The sequence below is a fragment of the Quercus suber genome, unplaced genomic scaffold (assembly GCF_002906115.3).
Source record: "Quercus suber isolate HL8 unplaced genomic scaffold, Cork oak 2.0 scaffold_384, whole genome shotgun sequence".
NCBI classification, from domain to species: Eukaryota; Viridiplantae; Streptophyta; class Magnoliopsida; order Fagales; family Fagaceae; genus Quercus; species Quercus suber.
Genome location: NW_027069836.1, coordinates 172,023 through 193,603, shown reverse-complemented (window position 1 = coordinate 193,603; position 21,581 = coordinate 172,023). Strand labels below are relative to the sequence as shown.

Here is a 21,581-nt window from a genome sequence, read left to right as displayed (position 1 = left end):
TTCTAAAGATTTAGTAGCAGTTGCCTGACCGTTGCTAAAAGTGTGTTGTGATCCGCCTAACACGTTTCTAACATATCTAAACTAGAAATGACATTTAAATAATAAATCACATTAATGTTATTTCTTTTGTGCCTTTTCTTTTCTTTTGAATTGTTGCATGTTTTGGTAACCAATAACCATAAGCATGATTATCATTTTGTTGGGGACCATCTCAACTATTTTTGGAAGCTTTTATTAATCTGAAAGTAATGCAATTAGATTACTGTGGGAATTTTTCCATCAATAGGACGTTGTATCCATCAAGTTTTGTACTTTTGAAATTAATTTTATTTGCAGCCTTATTGATAGATCTATAAGTCTAATTAAATAAGTGAAAGATTTTACTACATATATACTAATATGCAGCAATTGCTGCATATTGGGTTATGTGACAACAAAAAGAAAGTAACATATATCTAACGGTCATGTGCAATGCTTATGATTAGGTGAGCTCTTAAACACTTGCCATTTTCTTTTTGATGCTACATAACTCATTACTCCACAAGTATAAATGTTTGTGGGGTAATGTAGGAGTAAGAACTAGAGTTTAAGTCTTCAGAAAAAAACTTCACACATACACACACACACACATATATATATATATATACTTAGATTAGGTTAGAGTATAATTTTTATCTTGCATATATATTGAAAAATTTTGCATGCTTTATGGATATTACATATAAAGAACTAAACATCTTACTCTTTTAGGTTGATCAATATGGATCTTTGGTTACAACTTAAATTGAAGTTGATTAAGATTGATGCCCTACATACACATGCAATCTGAGTTTTTCTTTTCTTTTTTCCTTATTTGGCTTATTTACTTATAGAATCTTTTTTTTTTTTTTTTTCAAAATATAAATGTACTTTTATTTACTTTTAATTCTTAATATGATCCAAAACTCACCTAATTATGGGAGAACCTTTTGTTTTGTACAAACGTACAGATCGAAGTACATGCAGATGGATATTGACAGTGGCGTGCTGGTAGCGGAGATCACGTGCTATCTATCCGGCCACTATCAATTTAATTTAATACCAAGTGAAAGAGGCCCCATTGAAAGTGCCACCTCGTCAAGGTTGGCATCACTATAGATTGGCCCTCTTGTTTCTTCTCCCTCCCCCCCCCACCGCGGGAATCCTTGATGTAAAGTTACAACTTGGATTGTTCATACTAATATGGGTTACGCGTTTCTCAAAAAAAAAATATGGGTTACTTTCTCTTTGATGATTACCAAAATAGAAAAGCAAGGCTTTTTTGCTTGCTTTTCTTTTTTAAAATAAAAACTATTATGCCATTGCCCCTATGTATGTTGGTTCTATTTCAATAAACTATCACTTTTCATCAAAATATATATATATATATATATATATATCGCTTTTCCCCAAATGTTTAAGCTTATAATAAATGATAAATTCAATTACTTCAACATTATTTGAATTCTCCTTCCAGGCTTCCATTATCTAGGTAATTTTACCACATGTTCTACTATCATTGTAAATTACTTAACCAAAAATTTAAACAGATTAGAATTCATGGTAAAATTAATTAAAATTTTATAATTTTTTTTTTTTGGGTGGAGAGAATATAATACCTACCACAAAATGAAGCAAATCACGAGCAAGAATTCAAAAGCAATAGGACTAAAGAGCGGGTAGATGAAGTAATCACTATCAGGCAACACCCACCATGCAGATGGGCTATTAATAGACCTTCTCACTTGTTTTCATTGACTGTGGTTTAGTTGCCCATGCATATTGCACCTGTATTAGAAGGGTTGGTTTAACCTATCTATAGGAAATGAATCTCAACTATTAATTCTAGACTTCTATAGTGGATAAAAAGTCTATCCGCAACAAGATTAGATCGTGTTTGATATTTAATAAAGTAGCAAAGTAAGGATAAGTACTAAACTTTATTACTAAACTTTATAACTAATATACATATCCGAATACAAATATTTCTGCTACTTAGGATTTGTTGTGAAAATGTTGTGGATACAACATTTCTCGTATACACACACAAATCCTCCATCTCACTTTTTGTATACTACTCTATGCTCCACTGATCACAACTTGTCATGTGTTTAATTATTTTAAAATTTTAGTTATTTTATATGGAAAGTCAAAATAATGCATAACAAGTTGTAATTGGTAGATTATAAAATAAAACACAAAAAATAAGAGAGATAATCTGCCTTGTTAACATGCATATATCTCATTACATCTACAAACATACATAGATACGTATGTACATGTGCACAACACACGCACACAATGGATATATACATGCACTTAAACCAATCCATACAATAATTCAAAAATGTCACCATATGAATATCAAACGGTTTTTCTATTGTTAGAAAACTCATAGAAAGATATAATATATTCATTATCTTATGTTTATTTGTTATGATAATTTTATATATCAATAAGTTGTTTTATAATTATTTCATTGTAAAAAATACACATAAATCTCATAAAATGATTTCTAGCAACTAGGAAAAACACCAAGCATAACTTTATGTCATTTTTTTGTTAAACTCATAAAATGATTAAATTATAATAATTTTAAACCGTATAATAACCATTTGTGCATTCAGGACATTCAAGTTTAACTTTAAAAACAATATCAAGTTGTGAAGTATTATATACTTATGTAAGGACCAAATTTAAGCTTATAGCCCACTACGTAGATGGACCTAAGCCCAAAAAGCTCAAAACAATAAATTTATAGAGAATGGATTGGAAAATTGAGTTTTAATTGAACAAACAAACATTGGAATAGATTCAGATGATAAGAGAATGAAAAGAAATAGGGTTGTATTGAAGAAAAATAGTCCTCGGCAAGGTCCGAGGTGCACTGCTTTTGTATATTATTCTCAAATTGGGTTACAAGTTTGGTTCCTGAATGCTACAGTGTTTCTTCTTGCAATTTTCAACCCCTTTTCCATGAAGGGTATCTCCCCTTATATAGTTTCTTCCTAAGCATCTTGATCCTACACTTGTTGATTACCTGAGTCACCACTTGAGTGTTTATCCTATCGGACACCCTCTCTGGTTGTGTATGCCTTGGAGCCTTGGGACAGCCAACTTTGCACTGTTCAGGAGTCTTCTTCGCATTAATGCAGCCAAAAAGTTAGTTGCAGATCATTAAATGCGGCGATGACAGCTTTCTTCCTAAAATATCTTAGGACTTCTCTCGGTCTAATGTCTTTGCAATGTCTATTCATACCGACAGAACTTCCTGAGAGGTTCTCTTGCATTAGTAAGCCATTTCTTCTGACCTCGACTTTAGTCGGCCGAGGAGACATTTATCCTCAGCTAATATCCCGTTGAACCTTTGTGGCCAAAACTAACTCTTTTATTTGCTAACACGGTCTCATTTGACGGAGACTCTTCTTCCTCGTACTAGTCCTTATCCTCGGCTTAGGCCATAGGCCCATTGTACAAATATATAATAAACTTCTAGGCTTAATATCCCTACAACTTATATTCAACTTATATCACTTATGCAATCATTTTTATGAAGAATAATAAACTATAACATAAAGAATTTAGTTTTAATTGAAACTTTACTTTTTTATTTTCTTTTTCTTTTATCTTTTTTTAATTAAAAAAATGAAATATTTCCTCTCTCTCTTTTTTTTCAAATAAAAAAATGATGATTTGACTATATAAAAAAAACATAATAAAAATGAAGGAAAAAATAATAGAAAACAAAATATCAAACTATGAAAAGAGATGATAATTATCTTATACATAATATGTATAATCTATCTCACAATATATAAAGTATAAACACCACACAATTATATATCAAACTATAAAAGGAGACAATAATTATCTTATATATCCGATATATGTATTATCTCTCTCACAAAATATAAACCCCACACAATTATGGAACACGCGCGCTGTGAAAATGATGACAGTGACAATTGAACCCTCATTCATGCCCATGTCTTGCCCTTACTTTAATTTTTATAACCTCAGTGATTGTTGTTGCAGACATTTATTTTAGGCCCTCAAAAAATTATGCATCTGATATATATGTATCATTTTTCTCACAAAATATAAAGCTCACACAATTATAGAACACGTGTTTTGAAAAAGATGATGGTGACAATTGGTCCCTCCTTCATGCCCATGACCTGCCCTTACTTTAATTTTTGTAACCTCAATGATTGTTATTGCAGACATTTATTAGGTCCTCCAAAAATTATTTTGGAGTGAGAAGGGCATTAGGGTCGACACAATGGGTCATTATAACATATTCGTTTTTTTTTTTTTAAGCTAACTGACATACTGTTAGTTTGTACTAGTTCCGGACGAGAATTTTGCCGATTATTGTGCACTTTGCATTTTTCCCAGTAGTACCCAAATGCCAGATAGGTTGATTTGTTTTGGACTTTGTAGTGCTATAGTTGCTTTTTCTTGAATAATTTTGCATCAAAAATTTACTCATTGTTTTTTACAAGGTGAAAAGATTTTGTTAATGGATGCATATTGTTGGAATATTTGCTTTATGTGGGTTTTTGGTTTGTTGTAGTTGTGTAGATGTAGTTAGGTATGCTTGTGCCCAGTTTAGCCGCTGGTTGTTCTTGGTCTTGGTCTAGCAAGTGTTTTTTTTTTTTTTTGGGGTTGAATTTAGTTTCTTATTCTTCCAAATTGGAAGAAAAAAATGGGTTTTTTTTTTTTTTGGAAGAGTGAACGACATTATTTATCACTAAAGAATTACAAGGAAAAAAATTACATGAATAGTATATGTTAGGAGAGAACAGGCCCCCAGAGAAAAAATTACAGGCCCTTTTAGGATGAAAATAAACTCAACCAATGCAAAAAAAAAATTCAACTAAACAAGTCATAAATGATTTATATGTACAAATAATATCTTCATTTTGTTTCTTTTTCCTTTTTTTTTTTTTTTTGTTCATTTCCTCTTCCGAGGATAGATGAACCTAATGTCTAGTCAATGTAGTTTATTTGTTAAAATTGAAAATGAATTACTTTTTTTTTTTTTTTAAAACTGTACATTAAAAAAAGTGACATTCGAAAAATTGCACTTTGAAAAAGGTCCAACATTTTGGTGCAAAAGGAACTTAGATCTAAACCAGCTTGAGTCAGATTTGAGCTGAAAAATACCTCCAAAGGCTTTTGAGGGTGATTTAACCATCATCAGTGAGTCAGTGAGGGAGACAACTAATCTAGGCTAGCTCAAGACCCACAAAGGGAATGGAGAAAGCCACCATTAAGGGCGGAAAGACCCAAGAGAGGGCACAAAGCTCTCTAAGAGAGCAGGTGGAAGCTTACATTGAGAGCGGCACACGTAGCAGGGCTAAGGACTTGAGTTCACATCAGCACATAGGGGCTAACATGCACCATAAAACTCTCATGAACACGTTATATTGTAACCTATGAATGTGTTAGCATTGGATTTTTTGGATTGTGAAAAACATGTTATATTGTAATCTAAGAATGCGTTAAATGAACTTATTTTCATTAGTTTATCTTGTTTATTATGTAAAAGTATAGTTATACTTTTTTTTTTAATGTACATTCCCTTTGGATGAAAAAAAAAAAAAAAAAAAAAATCCCCTCAACCAATGAAAAATAATTCAACCGAACAAGCAATAAATGATATATGTGTGTAAATAACATCTTCATTTTTTATGGGAGTCCCTTTCCTCTTCCAAGGCTAGATGAACATGAACATAATCTGTAGTCAGTATAGGTTATTTGTTCAATCTTTTCTTTTCCTACTTCTTAGACGAAAATTTTGCTTGATTTTTCAGGGTCACACAAACCCATGATATAGAGGTAATTTGGATACGACATAAGGATCTCAGTCACAAAATAACTCATCACAGAAGATAAAACAAAAACAATAGGACAGAACAATGTTGTTGCAGAATTATATAAATGAGCATCATGAAAGCTTCATATGGGCCACTGCCAGCTAAAAGATGAAAACATTACAAAACCAACCACCATATTATTCTGACGTTAAGAAAAGTTGACGTGTACAACTGATAACAAACGTCCAAATGTTCTGAAACATTGAAGATACTCAACACCCACAAGCATTTAGGGATTGTTTTGAGTTCCATCAAAACAAAATGCTGACTAACCTCACGTTGATTACTCCAATGTGACCTGCCAAGCTTTTCGGCTCTTCTTTCATGATCAAGATGGCTACATGAACTTATAGTGTGAAGCAGCTAGAGCTTGGAATTAGTCAAAAGAATAACTTTTAAATATTTGTTTTGAATATAAGTTGAACAAATAGTCTCAAGCATTAATTAGTTGATGGGCATAATCCTGGAATACGCATAACCATTAGAAAGCATATTGGAATTGCATGGAATGTTGTTTATTCTGTTTCTTCTGAGTGAAATTGGGTCTATTCCTGCCTTGTGAGCTGCAATAACACCTATGGCTTCCCAATAGTTTGAGACCTTTATCTGTATGAGAGGTGAAATCCCATTCAATAACCATATATATGGTTCCTTAGGGAGTAATGTCAGAAAAATGATAAAAATTTTAGTTTGTTTGGATGGAAGAATGGATTCCAATGGTCACTAAGGAGATTTTGACGGCCTATAGGGGCATTGATTCTTTTATCCGTTTTCCTCATTTTTGTGGAAAATTGCAATTACCAACATATCAATCTACCTAAGACGTGACTATGAAGAACCGTATTATATACCAATTGCAAGGTGTCTTGTCCGTATTATATACCAATCAGAGCTCCTATATTTCTTCACAGACTTTAATGGTTCTCATGAAGTTAAAAATCATAAGCAGATATGTGATGCAGCCTATTGAACAATCACTAAGTACTTGACCCTCGAACAAAAACACTTAGCAAATGGTACCTCCAAAGGGGTGAGTGAGCATAGCCCTATTTAAAAACAAGCTGAGTGAGTGAAATCACTACATTTTACAGCATATCTCAGCTAAAATAAAAATGGGTACCTCCAAAGGGGTGTCAGTCACAATACATTCCACCACAGGCAATCCAAGGGAAGCCCTCACAGCATCAGCCACATGTAAATGGCGTGTCCGAAGCTCCTCCTCCAATCCAGCATCAAGAACCAATCCCACCTGCTTCACATCACAAGTTCAATATATAATTGCATAACATTGGTCAGGGAAATAATCTGACAGCACCTTGTCACACTGCGTTTTTCCCCCTTTATTTGGCTGGGAATATGACATGACACATACAGTCATACAGTACTGCAAATTGAAAGGGACACATAAAAAACACACCCTATTTTGGCTAACAGGTTGAAGCGCCCATAATCCTTCAGCAAACCGATCAAGAGCATAACCTTCCACCGTACAAAACATTAGGCATGGGCCAGTACAGCATTGCTGCATTAAGCACCTGCAAAAAACATAAAGCTAATATAATGTTGTTGATAATAATACATAAATAATGTGATACAAATTTGGTTGCACCTGCCATTATTATATGCCACCAAATTATACATGGTCTTATTGGATTAATATTTTATTCTTAACATGTGCACCAAATTTGTGTTATTAATCTTTGATCAATTTGAAATTTTGCAAGTATCAAAGAAAATATAATCTAATAGTATATTTGTCAAAATATACATCCAAATAAAAATATATTTTAAGCAATCGAAATTCTAAATTACCAAAATTTACTATTTATGATCGTACAAAATGTGCCCAAAAACAAAGATGTAATATTGGCCGTGTTATAAAACAAAATGGACAAAGTTTTCGTCCAAACCATTTTGAAAATTCTTCATCAATCCTCTATGTGTGCACGCGCGCACAAACATACATATATATATATATGGGGCTCTTTTTAAGTATATTTTTTTCTTTGGATGGGCCTTGGGCCCGTTGGTCAAGTTAATTAAGTTTGGCTGGGCTGTTAAATTTTATGAAGTATAGCCCAACGAGGCAAAAGAGCCATTCTTCTAAAACCAAAACTAGGCCCATATTACAGGCCCAAACAAATAAAACTGGGCTTTAATGACTGAGATTCTCTAATCCAAAGCACAGAAATTACCAAAACCAAAAGAAAAACAACAGGTCGTAGAGGCACAATACATAACTACATACATTAGGGTGAGTGATGAGGCAATCAACGACGGAGGAGAGAGCATGAGCTACAGGAAAAGCATCACCTGCGTATCCACCAATGGCAGCTCCTATCCCTATCAGGACTATCATTACGCTCGTGTACTCCCTCCTTAATTGCATTTCCAAACACACCCAACAACCATAACTTTTTTTCATTAAATTCCATTTATGTCCTCTGCTTTCTCAATTATTTACGAGAAAAAAAAAAAAAAAAAGAGAAGAAGAAGAAGAGAGAGAGAGTTGTTAAGCTCACTTTGACAGAGTGGTTCAGATTGAAGCTGCAGGTGACTCTTAGTTTATTGGACGGTTGGGATTTCGCGATAAAGGGAAATGGATGGCTGAGATGGACTGCCATTTAGGTTTTTTTTTTTGGCAAAGTGTTTATATTTCTGGGAAAATTCTTAGGTAGTCCCGGAGTATAGTGAAATAGTGTTTCCTCTTCTCACATTCATAGTAGACCCCACCATGAATTTAATGAGTAGACTCTACCATGAATGTGAGAGGAGAAAACACAATTTTCCATGCTCCGGGAGTACTTAAGAATTACTCATATTTTTATCTCTTGCAGAAGAGGGAACGAATAATATAAAGAATATTCTGTTCTTTACAATTTTTCTTTGACGATTTTGACCCTGTCTATTTTAAAATATGACATTTTTATTGGATTTTTTAAAATTAGTTTTTTAGTTTTTATATTTTGGATTTGGGTTTAGCTTGGTGGTGTGTTAGTCTTTAATTTCCGTACTTTTAAGCCGATAATGGTTGGGAAAGGCCCATTTTTATCAAGGCCCAAGAGTTTGGGCGCTCTTTTATTTTCCCTCAATTTTAAATGAAACTAGTTATTTGAAAACAACCCAAAAAGATTTTTTTTTTTCTCTTTTTGAAGGGAGAAAAATAGTAGTAGATTAAAACTACCTTCTTGCAAGGTACCTACTAGTATTAATATTACAAATTCTTAAAAAAATTTATTTTATAATTAAAATACTCTATGAATATGAAAAATCATTATAGAAATGCGATTATAATTTGCATGAAAAGCATTTTTTTTTTTTTTTATGAAACATGAAAAGCATTTAGCATGTGAATAACAGCATGGCTAATATTTTATTATTTTAGCATGATCATACTAATATTAATACAAAGAAACTAATTTAATTGAGGCTGAAGTTGTTAAAAAAAAAAAAACCAAATTGATAGTTTTGCAAAGAAGTGTTCAATATATATTGTCGTTGAGATATTGGAAGAAATTAAGAAAAATATAACATTAGAAGTAGAAATGCATGTTTTCTTATTAAAGGAAATCAACTACAATACACTCTCAATCCACCTAAAAAACAGGGGAAAATTGGGAATAAAGAAGTCAAAAACTACATCTACATATACTGTAACTACAACACGCTATTGTTTTATAGGATATCTGTGCCAAGCTTGTAAATCCAGTTATCCTAACATTCTAGAGAATGGAGACTGCACCTAGAGAAAGAAACCAAACCCCAAGAACCTACACCTACATCACCATCACCAACATCTACATCCCTACCATACCAACACCTAACATGCAAGAATCTACACGTGTCTTCTGTGACACTATCTACCAGACAATGGAAGAGCTAAAATTACAAAAACAAGCATAACATGCATTGTGTATTCATTATGAACCTAGGGAGTTTGCAACTCGTGAAGGACTAAGAAATCACAACTTTGATATTCATAAGAAATGGACATTATCAAATTCTATATTTTATATATATTTAAAATGTTGATGAAAAGATTATGTCTGTGAAGGAAAAAAAAAAAAAAAAACCTAGTAATTATACAAAATATTATAAATATACAATCTTTTTATGCATTTTCTTATTTTAAAATATCAGTTGCCATTTAAATTAATGTTAAAAAAAAAAAAAAAAAAAAAAAAACACGCACATATATTTTAAAGAACCGCATTACAAAATCTAGATTATGCCAAAACTCAATATTATATAACGGAGCCCAAATCTCTTTCAATGTTTATTACAACCACACATATAAAAGACCACATATTACAAATTCCACAATGGTTCTAAAATATTAATATGATAACGTGAATATGTCAAAATGAAAAAAACAAAAGTCCACATATCCTTGCACGCCTCGATTTCAATGATTTCATCTACTTGAACACCTCAAGGTAGTACCTGCCATAAAAGATGGAAAAAAAAAATGCTCTCTTTAAATGTTATATCGCTCATACCATTATAATAAAGAAACATGCAGCATCTATTAAAATCACATAACAAGAAGATTTACAGGTTAGCACTTAGCACCCCTTTTCTCCTTTGTTCTGCAGTAACAGCTGAATAGGCATTCGTCTATCCATAGGATAGATAAACATAAGTCAGCACAGATAATCATTGTTAGCATCACAGAGCCATAACTTTCATTATAGAGTCAGGGACCCAAGATATCGAGCACCATGAGAATCACACGGCTTAATTATCTTCTATTTAACTTAGCTTCTACTAGATAAACATAAAATTTATTAATCCACAAAAAAAAAATATATATATATAAATATATATCATGTTTTCAATTACAAAAAATGTTAACTCCCAAACAATGAGAAACATATCATTCTCATTCTTTACAATTTGAGCTCCTACCTTCTTGCAAGGCACTTGTTAGACCACTAGTACGGTAGTACCTGGGGCTCACGTAGGTTTTACATAAATCCCTTTGCTTTTCTTCTTTTTTATTTTTTTAATATGGGAGAATTTAAATCCGGACATTTCCATTAAAAATACTAGGAAGGAGGTGCGTTAGGATACAAGACTCTTAGCATGAATCCCATATAAAATTTACATAAACAAATTATCCAAATTTGTATATCTTAAATATAATTGCAATTTATATGGATTTCATATTAACGTTGTTCAAATTTTTTGTTATTGGATAAAATAAAGTTTTTAGGTTTTAGGAGCTTGTCCTCTTGTTTTGGTACATACCCCTCAACATAAAGTTGCGTAAATAGGTCTATCTAATTAAAACTTAAACATTGAAACCAAATGCCCGCAATTGAGCTTATTTTAAACGTTTTGTAAAACAAAATAAATTATACACTTATTTTCCTTTCTTCCCAATCAATTGTATAATTGTTTTCCTTTATTTCCCTTTTTTGATACAACAAATAGAACAAATACTAGTACTACAATTTCCAAGATGAGGGATTCTTAATTTCTTGAATACTCAAATCGATCTCCAAGATGAGGGATCTTTTCTTGATTATTCAAATTTGTGAATGAGAACAAGTATGGATTCAGAGAGAGAGAGAATTTTCAAAATTTCAGGCATATATGTATTAAACTGATAAGTAAAAAAAGACTAGGGAGGCTCAGAGTGGCAAACCTTATTTAGGATCCTCATATATATATATATATATATATTTCTCATGCCCAATCTTATTTGATGAGCTTGAAGGGCCTCATCTTCTCGTTGTCTTCGTGATCCAAGATCTGTATGCGTGAAGGAGCAAATTAGAGGAGATACTATTTTTCACTAAAAAATTGATGGCAAGGTTCATATCTAGTCTTATCTAGCAGATTAAAGTGAGAAAATGACAATTTTTATTAGTAAATTCTATCATGAATATTAAACAAATGACAAGTTTTATAAGTAATTCTATCATGCATATTAAAAATATTCATCTCCTCTCACAAAGTGTGAATCTTAAACAACTATGAAAAAAAAATGCACATTAATATATTATATGCATGAAGAGTAAAAATACAGAGTACAAACACAATAATTTAACTAACGCTTAATTTAATATATTTTAATTGGATCTCATTAGATTTATTACTGATGTCATTTTATCATTTGACTTTCACAACTTGTGACCTCCATATATATATATATAATTTCCAGTTGATATTCAACAGTGAGGTTCATCATTTCCACGGGGAAAAATGGCTTTAATTCTTCAAAGAGTATTGCTTTTTTTTTTTTTTTTTTTGGAGAATCTTCTAAGAGTTTTGTTAAGTGTTAACACTTACAAACAAGGCTTTCAGACTCAAACTATTCATTAAACTGTAAAATAGAAAAATTGACAATATATCTATATATGTGAAGGAAATTTAATGATTTTCAAACATATATTTAATAATTAAATAAGAAAGTTAATAAAATAAAATAATAACCATAAACACATTAAAATTTATGATTAATTTTTGAAATAAAGTTGAATATCTTTGAAGGATTTTAATTATAATTTTTTTTATTCCTTGTAAGAGATGGATAATTTAATTAAGTAGAATAAAATTGTGTTAAGTTTTTTTTTTTTTTTTTAATTGCTAAGGGCTTGGACCGCATGGTTTTTGCCATCGGTTCGTGTGGTCCAACCCCGGTTTTAGGGGTTTACGGAATTAACAAAAAATCCGGTTTTTTAGGCTTAAAAAATCGGTTTTCATTTCGATTCTTGATTTTCACAGTCCGACCTCTCGGTCCGGTCCGGTTCTGAAAACCTTGCTTACAAGGAGTCTTAAAGAGTACAAGTAAAATAATAATAATAATAATATTAAACTGTACATACATTAATTTTAAAAAAAATCATAGCTAGTCACAACAAATTAATTTGTACGTTCTACGCAATTAATTTTCAGTAAGTGCACTTTTTTTTTAAGATTGTATTATAGCTCATAGTTAATATTTAGTGGTTTTTAACGTTTATTCATAGGACACTTGTTAATACTCATCATTTTTTTTTTTTTTGCAATTTATTTTTCTTTTAGTTTACTTTTTCTACTAAACAAAATTAGGTTTATTGTATTGCTTATATGTAAAATAGGCCCGAACCTTGACCCATTATAACTTTGTTTCTACAATTATTGTCATTCTTTGAACAAAAAATAAAACAAAATGAAATCATAGTAAAAAGAAGAGAATGAAAATACTTACATGGCAATGGTATACGTAGCCTGGCTTCGCAGTTGCATCAAACGGATACGATTCATTTGAATGTATGTAAGAAAATTTCACTAAAATCTTTGTCACAAATCCAGGTCTCATTTTGAAAACATTCTTCCACCCTTTCTCCTCAGCTGGCACCTCTATGCTTTTCCCAATTGCATACTTGCTTATTTGGCACTTAATCGCATCGTTGATTTTTGTCATGCAATCACTAAACTCTGTCTCGTTCACTAGCTCAGTCTGATCCAATGTTGCAAAAAGAGCCAAATGAATGTGTAAAGGATGGTTATCCCCCGTTAGATTGATCACATACCAAACTTCTGTGGCACCCACTTTAGGTGTCTCAGTGATTGGTGCCTCAAATGATATCCCATTCAAATATAAATGAGTTGGTTGATTAGTGGCACTCTTGTACTCGTACATAGTTATATATCGTGTCTGCGTCACACTAGATAAATCAGGGCCTGGGTATTGGATCAACTTATTGGGTGTTTGCCCCGAGTCATTCTCAGTACGTGTCAAGATGATAAACTTCATGATTGTGCCATTAGCTTCATCAACTGGGTTTCCAGTTGGGTAGGGATACGGTGCATCATTTGCTAGAATAGTGCTATCATTCTTTGACTTGGAAAAATCAACAACCACGTCAGCAATCTCAGATGGGCATAGTAAAAACCCATTGGTCGTCACTGCTTCATTAAGGTAAGCCGAATCAGATCCCACGTGGATGAATCCTAGACCATTGGTGAAAAAGAACCGAAAGAATCTAGCACTGCTGGCATTTATAATACGAAATCGGTACATACGACGTTGTACTATCATACGTGGCCAAGCTTTTCCGTTCACTATGATAGCATCACCAAAATATTCTGGTCGCCAATGGGGGTGTATGGAGGGATTATCTCCCGTGGAATTCACATATATAGAACCATCGATACAAAAGCTACGATCAAATACAATCAATGTACGATCAAATTCATCACCACTAGGGAGTCCAAGTGGGACCTCCAATTTGGGGTGGTTGATATGGTAGGCCCCAGCCAATCCAGCTAGGATGTTGAGTCTAGTCAATCCTAAGGCATGATCATGGTACCTATTACAATAAAATACTGGTTAAATTATTAAATTCATTATTATTTAAATGCTTAACAGTTCAGATAATTTATTATAATGACCTTGTGTCTGAACTCTTAAAATCTCACATATAGAGGGAGAGATTGATTTACTGTGAGAAGATCCATTATTTCTTAACAATTTAAGCTTTTGGGAGAATTATTATCATCATTTACCATAAATTTCCAGGTTGTTGGTTGTTGTTGTATCTATATGTTTCTTTGGTCCATGCATATCCCTTTTCTTTGAATCCAGCAGTGAACCATGAGTTTGGGTTTCCATCACTCTCGGGCTCTCCGATTGCACCATGGAGATGGACTACTGTAGGGATTCCTATCTTGTCAGCAGGTTCAGCAATTGTGATGGATGTGTCCCAAGGCAATATGTGCGTTGGAGGGAGATAATTTTTCCATGTCACATTGGTGCCAATTCCATGAAGGGCCATGATTGTTGGACCTGGAATAGTTGCGGCTTCCTTAGATACACCAAAGGCATACACAGGTGTGGGAGGGATATCTCTGTGGAATTTCTGTGAAGAAAATCAAATGAAATTACAACTAATTTGCTATTGGTGCATCGCACATTTGATATTAGACAATTTACTTCAAAACAGGATTAAAGAAATTTTCTCTAACCCGTTAAGGCAACTTATAAAACCACTCAAATATATTAAATCATTTGAACAAGTTATATGATTATTAAGAATTAGCAGCAGTGAAGCTAAATAGCTATGTAGCTATTTTAGTTTCACCAAAACACAAAAATGCATGTTACAATAGTGGAGCCATAGCTAAAATATTTTAGCTTCTTGCTACAATGCACAGCTATTTATGGCTGTACACTGTAGCAAGAAGCTAAAAAAAAATATTTTATTAAACTTCTCTCTCTTCTCTCATTAAAAAAATATTTTCTCTTTTTCTTTCTTTCTCTCTCTTCGGCATCCCTCATCTCCTCTCTGCTTCACTAGCCAACTTCCCGGCGGTGGTGCTCATAAAATCCATATAAAAACCCACCAAATCAAACACCAAACCACTAGAAAAACACCGGATCGGACCAAACCCACATCACACCGATCCACCAAACTCACATCACAAAACACTACAAAACACAAAACACAAACCCATAGAGATAGAGTAGAGAGAAAGATCAAAGCAACACCGGTCTAAATTCCATACAACCACCACAAAACACAAACCCACATCACAAATCACAAACCCATGGCAGATCGGTTAGAGCAGAGAGAAAGATCACAAACCCACGGCACAACCCACAAACCCGCACAACCCATAACCCATAGGATCCTTGAGAGTTTCGACGATTTCATCTCCGGTGCCGGCGAGGAAGGTTTTGTGATGGTGACGGGTGGGAAGGAGAGAGCAACGACGAGATAGAGAGAAGTAAGAGTGGAGAGTGGGGAGTGGAGAGGAGAGAAATGAGAAGTGAGAGTGAGGCACGGCGCGCACAAAGATAGAGAGAAAGAGAGAAAAAAATTGAGAAAGAGAAATAAAGAAATTAATAAAATAATGTAGTATATATATATTATTTTATTGTGATGTTTATATTATTTTATTATGTTGAAAACTAAAATAGATCCACTGCTGCTAAATGTTTTGTAAAGTGAGTAAGTAAAATAGATAAAGTAATTTTTTATGGTGTCAAATAGCTAAATTTTTAGCTCTATTGCTATGGATACTCTAAACAACTCATATGACTACAAATTTACATATATTCTAGTTTGAACTAGCTCGTAGCGAGTTTAAGGAAAATTTTGTCCTTCTAAATTTACCAAGACCGAGTGAAGGTTTCTACTAGGACATTATGCTTGTCTTTTGCGGTAATGACATGATGATTAGACAAACGGGGTGTTTGATACTTTAATTATATAAAATATTATTAATAAAGAATATTAAATAAGGCATTGATCAGCTATGTAAAGACTAGATATATAAAGTTCAAGAAAAAAAAAAAGTATATAACTAGATATATATATCAAGCGAACTATTGATAGCAAAAGCACGAGGGTGCAACCGTTCAAGGCATCGGAAGGATCTAAGGCCTAAGTGGTTCCAATTCCTTAATCCCCTTATTCGGCACAAAACTAGCCATTTTGGTTAACATTTATAAGAAGTACCAATTGGCAAAAATTAATTTTCCTTGGTTTCAAAAGTCTTGAAGTTGAAATCTTTGTATCGTAAAATTGTATAGCCGTTCTTGGATTCTGATTCCAGCCCTGAACACTAATATGAACAAGGAACACCCCAACATCTTATTTGGATTCCATTCATTTGCTTCTGCTTCTGCATACTATTTGTATTTTTTTTTTCCCTCTCTTTCTCTCTTCAAAACCCCCTTTTTTTCTTTTTCTTTTTTCTTTTGGCTGAATGAAGTATGTTATTGATGCAAAAGAGGATTAGGGCCTAGGCAATCTTCCATCTCAACAGACAAAACATGAATTAGAATATTGGAGACCCCAATATTATAATAAAAAGAAACATGTGTATCAAGAATATGGACAACACAATCAAAAACCGTGCCTTTATATATATAAAAGATTAAAAGGTAAACAAATAATAAATATCTCATACATTAGATTTAAGTATCCTCTCTCTTACAGTATGTGAGTCTCACAATCATATAAGACTTACATGCTTGAGAGAGAATATACTTATATCTCATGCATGCATGGCATTTTTACTCCACATGCAAGAACTTAGTCACTTACCTTCTTTCGGTGAACCAACAATAAAGCCTAGAAGTGCAATATAAATGATTGAGGTAAGGTCACTAATTACTGACTAAGTAATCGAAAATCAGATGTAAGAAGTGTTTGAGCAATAAGATTGTATTTAGAAGGAAAAAACAAAATCCACTTACCCATGTTTTACTGTACATGCCAATCTCCAGTGACTTAGATCTGGGAACACCATACACAGAATCAAAGCCTAGGATTTTGGGCATATCTAGAAGCTCATCCACAAACATTTCCAACTTGGATGAATTTAGAAGAGGACTATTATCTTGGGCTAATGATGATGTGGTGAACACTCCTAACAATGCTAAAGAAAAGAAACCAAGCAGAAAAACTCTCTCCATGGTCTTTATCATTGGTTGCATGCAAGCATTAAGCATATACAGAATGAGAGAAAGATGTGGGTATTTATTGGAAGGGAGAGGGACTATATATACAAGTGGGGTTTGTGTTTGATGGACGATATTAGATATTGTTTTGTGAAAAGGATCCTTGGCGAGAACGTGAAGTAACCTTATTTTTCCATGATAAAAGTAATAATAATATTTAAAGACGTTCAATTCCTGCGCTGCTACTCCATCAAAAACAAAAACAAAAAATTCCTGCGCCGCTAAGTATGCGTGCATGATTTTCACTTTTGTAACGCAAATGTTTTTTCTCATTTGATCTGTTGTGAGGTGAATGTTACATATATCTCACGTATTAATTTTTTTTTATTGGACAAAGTTTAATTACAAAGTTGATTGTAACCTAAATAATTTTCACTTTTGTAATACAAATGTTATTTCTCATTTGATTTGTTGTGAGATAAATGATACATGTATCTTATGTATGATTTTTTTTTTTTTTTAAATTGGACAAAGTTTAGTTACAAAATTGGTTGAAACTTTAGGTTACAATCTTAATTAATATCATTAACATTACTACATATTTAAAAAATCTAACCGCTGAATTGCATGTTATCATGATCTATAATATTATGTTTTATGCATAATTTTAAACTACAAAAATTTATTAATGACATAGCTATTGATTTTTAATTTTCTAAAAAATTTTCAAGTATAGAAGATATAAAAAGAAAATGTAATTCAATGATAAATTTGTCAAAATTTACTTCCAATAAAAAGATATTAAGTAAAGTTGTAGTCTTAACTTACAACTAACTTTGTAACTAAATTTTTTCTTTTAAATTTTATCATAGTTTTAATTATTTGCACATCTCTACCCTCTTGTATGTAAGTGTCATTTTTCATTTATAGATCTTGTTAAAAGGACTGCTTTATAATCACAACACAAGTCATGGAACATATATATATATATATATATATTTATTTATTTATTTATATATATGGTAAAAGGGCAATATATTAAACAACAGTCCAAATATATTCTATTACAAAAGACCCTAAAGAGTCTCTTGGGCTACTTGCGGTTGAATTAGATGTTGATGCTAAAGCAATTGTTAATTTATCTTCTAATTAACAATGATAGCTCATCTGCTGACTTTGCATCAATTCTTGTTAATTGCAGACAATTCTTAAATCAAATCCCAGCCTTGAAGATCAGCCATCGCCTAGCATATATTGTACTCTACAATATTAGTTTCAAGAAATAGTGTTTACTTGGACTTATTTGGACATGATATTAATAAAATATATGCAATCATTTTGAATCTATGTAAGCAACGACGGAACCCCCACCCCACCCCAATTTTTTTTTTAAAAAAAAATTTCTTAGTATATATATACACGTAGAAAATTGAAAATTTTCCCAAATTATATATTATTAGCCCCTCTCCTCTATTGAAATTTACAAATTGACCCAACCCTAGCCTTTTACTTGTCATCCCAAGAATAATAAGAAAAACCTTTGGACCAACCAAAAATACCCACAAAACATATCACATTTCCAATTTAAACAAACCCAATTGTCCCAAAAATAACAAGAATAACCTTTAAACAAACCAAAATTATCAACAATCCAATCTAAACGAAAAAAGACACACAAAACAACCACAAATCTAAAATCACAAAACACAAATCCACAATTTTTACCCACTTACCACTCAGTGTTGATCTTGACTCTAACTGCAGCATCTACATAGTTGCCCAACGGTGGTATGTTCGTCTCTCTCTCTACTGTACTTTTTTTTTTCTTTGTATAAAACTTAGACTACGAATCAGATGAGAAATTCGTGCTTGGTGGTGGCCGGACTAGCGTAAACCAAGTCAAAGTGTCAATACAAAGTGACTATTGTGTGTGTGGCCATTAATTAATCTCAGTGAGTTGGGGTGGAAAGTGTGTGGCTATAAATTTTTTTTTATATTTGTCGCTTTATGGAAAGTAGTGGTGTTAACCAATTTTGAGTGTTGTGTGATAAAATAGTGTTAATTTATTTGGGCTTAGCAACTGAGGTGTTAATTTATTTAGTTGTGTTAATAAATTAGTGCTAAGCAACTAAGGTGAGTGAGTGAAATATGTTTATTATTATTTATTATTGTGATATTGGGGAACTTAATGGACATAATCTAAGTAGAAACTGTAATTAAGTTTTGTCTTTTATATATAAAGAGTGATGCTATGAATACTATCAATTTTAGTATATAAATGTTATAAACTGATGTGGGTTCTAATTAACTCAACTGATAAAATTTTTGATGGTTGAATAAGAGATTTGAGATTCAATTCCCTCTTACACCAAAAACTGATTGGTGTCTTGGTCTAATGATATCATTAAGGGCAAACGCCATAAGTTGAAAGTTAAAACTCTCTAAAAAAAAAAATTGATGTGTTCAATCACAAAATAGTAATTAAGTTATTTATTTGTTTTTTGTTGAAATAACAAACTGATGTGAGTTTCAGTTAGCTCAACTGATAAAATTTCTGATAGTTGAATAAGAGATTTGGGGTTTAATTCCCACTTACACAAAAAACTGATTGGTGTCTTAGTCTGATAATAAAGAATTATCATGAGAAGTGAATGCCACAGGTTGAAAGTTAAACTCTTTCTCAAAAAAAAAAAAAAAAAAAAAGAAAAAAGAAACTAATGTGCTATCAATCACAAAATAGTAATTAAAATATTTATTTGTTTTTTGTTGAAATAGAACCAATCACATTTATTACTACATTAGTATATGTTTTTTCAATGAATTGCTACATTAATATATGTCATGAATACTATATACCTTTTCTTTTATTCTTTTTTTTTTTCCTATATATTTTATTTAATTTTTGGCTGAATAAAATTATGAGATATGAAAATATTAAACAAATAATGGAATGCAATATTAGAAACATTAGGTTTTTATAAAATAAATTATCATGTCTTTATTCATGTAAAAAAGTCTCATGTCCTTACAAATCAAGAACCTATTAGAATTGTAATCAAAACAACAAAATTATTCAAATAGGATCAAACCTTGTAATTATGTGCACGATGAATCCTAGGTGAATTGGTGATTTAAAGAACATCAAGTTCTATTTTTTTAGATGATGTAGTTTTAAGGTATTACGAAACAATAATTTTGTATCCTCTCTTTTGTTAATACTAGTATGTAACCCATGCTATTGCATGAGAATCGATATATTATTAATCATGAGTTTATTCATGTTTAAAAGGCTCAGTTAGGTCTAAATTCATATTATTAACGACAAAATTTTATTAACAAAACTTAGTAGTATATATATATATATATATGTATAAAAGAAAGCGAGTTGAACCACAATAGATTGATATTGTATACAAGGTACAGTCACAGTCATGCGTATATTGAAAGGGTAATTAAAGGGTAATTAAGCCCATACAATTAATTGGTTCTTAAGTAAATAAAACTTTAGAGACATTTGGCACATCAATCAAACTTAAGTAAAAAAAAGTTCAAAAGCAGCACAACTATAAGCCAAAATAGAGTAATATGAAACTAAATTGGTAGCCATGAAGCTACTAAGAGAGAGGTGTTTGCCATAAAGGGGACTAATTAATAGGTTTAAGAATTCACAAGGTTGACATTGGATATTTTTTCCATGTGCTAAATATTGTTTTCAGTAAGGTCACACCAAATAGGTTGAAAGCCATCTTCGTGCAAGATTGATAGTTGCAAGAGAAGTCAATAATCAAGCAAGGACCAAAGGATTTCAAAAAATGTTAATATTGACTCAATGTATGCGCATACACACAAACCCATCACTATATCAATTAAGGGAATCAAAACTAAATGGAAATATTACACAGAAAGATGAACCTTGGTGACGATGTTTATCCAAAAGATCCATTCATGCTTTTGAATCTTCAATCTCTATTAGTGATTGAAATTTTCGTAGCTTAAAAAATTTTATATTTAAAATTAAAAAAAAAAAAAAAAAAAAACCCTTAGAGTTGTTCTCATTTTGTAGTTTTACGATGGGTCATTTTGTAACATGATGGGCATTTGTGTGAAGAAAAAACCTCTGAAGTTGTATGGCTGATAAAAGAAATTCTCTCCAATCTCTTTTTATAGAAAGATGGATTTGTGCGTGTTTTTATACATATTTCATAGTTGTATTATCACGAAACAAGTCCAATGGATTTAGATTGGTACTACCGATTCCCAAAGCATAAGTGTTTAATGTG

At 32.0% G+C, this 21,581-nt stretch overlaps 1 protein-coding gene and 1 pseudogene across 1 annotated transcript; both read right to left on the bottom strand.

The window, feature by feature from the left end:
- Positions 1 to 5,938: 5,938 nt before the first annotated feature.
- Positions 5,939 to 8,289, bottom strand: LOC136062136 (uncharacterized; annotated as a pseudogene).
- Positions 8,290 to 10,142: 1,853 nt separating this feature from the next.
- LOC112025515 (multicopper oxidase LPR2) lies at positions 10,143 to 17,368 on the bottom strand. Its single transcript, XM_024058194.2, has 5 exons — positions 17,098 to 17,368; positions 14,400 to 14,752; positions 13,099 to 14,203; positions 11,551 to 11,657; positions 10,143 to 10,343 (listed from the first exon to the last, which is right to left on the bottom strand). The coding sequence occupies exons 1-4, from the start codon at positions 17,350 to 17,352 to the stop codon at positions 11,604 to 11,606; spliced, it is 1,767 nt and encodes a 588-aa protein (XP_023913962.1). The 5' UTR covers positions 17,353 to 17,368; the 3' UTR covers positions 10,143 to 10,343; positions 11,551 to 11,603.
- Between the last annotated feature and the right edge of the window lie 4,213 nt (positions 17,369 to 21,581).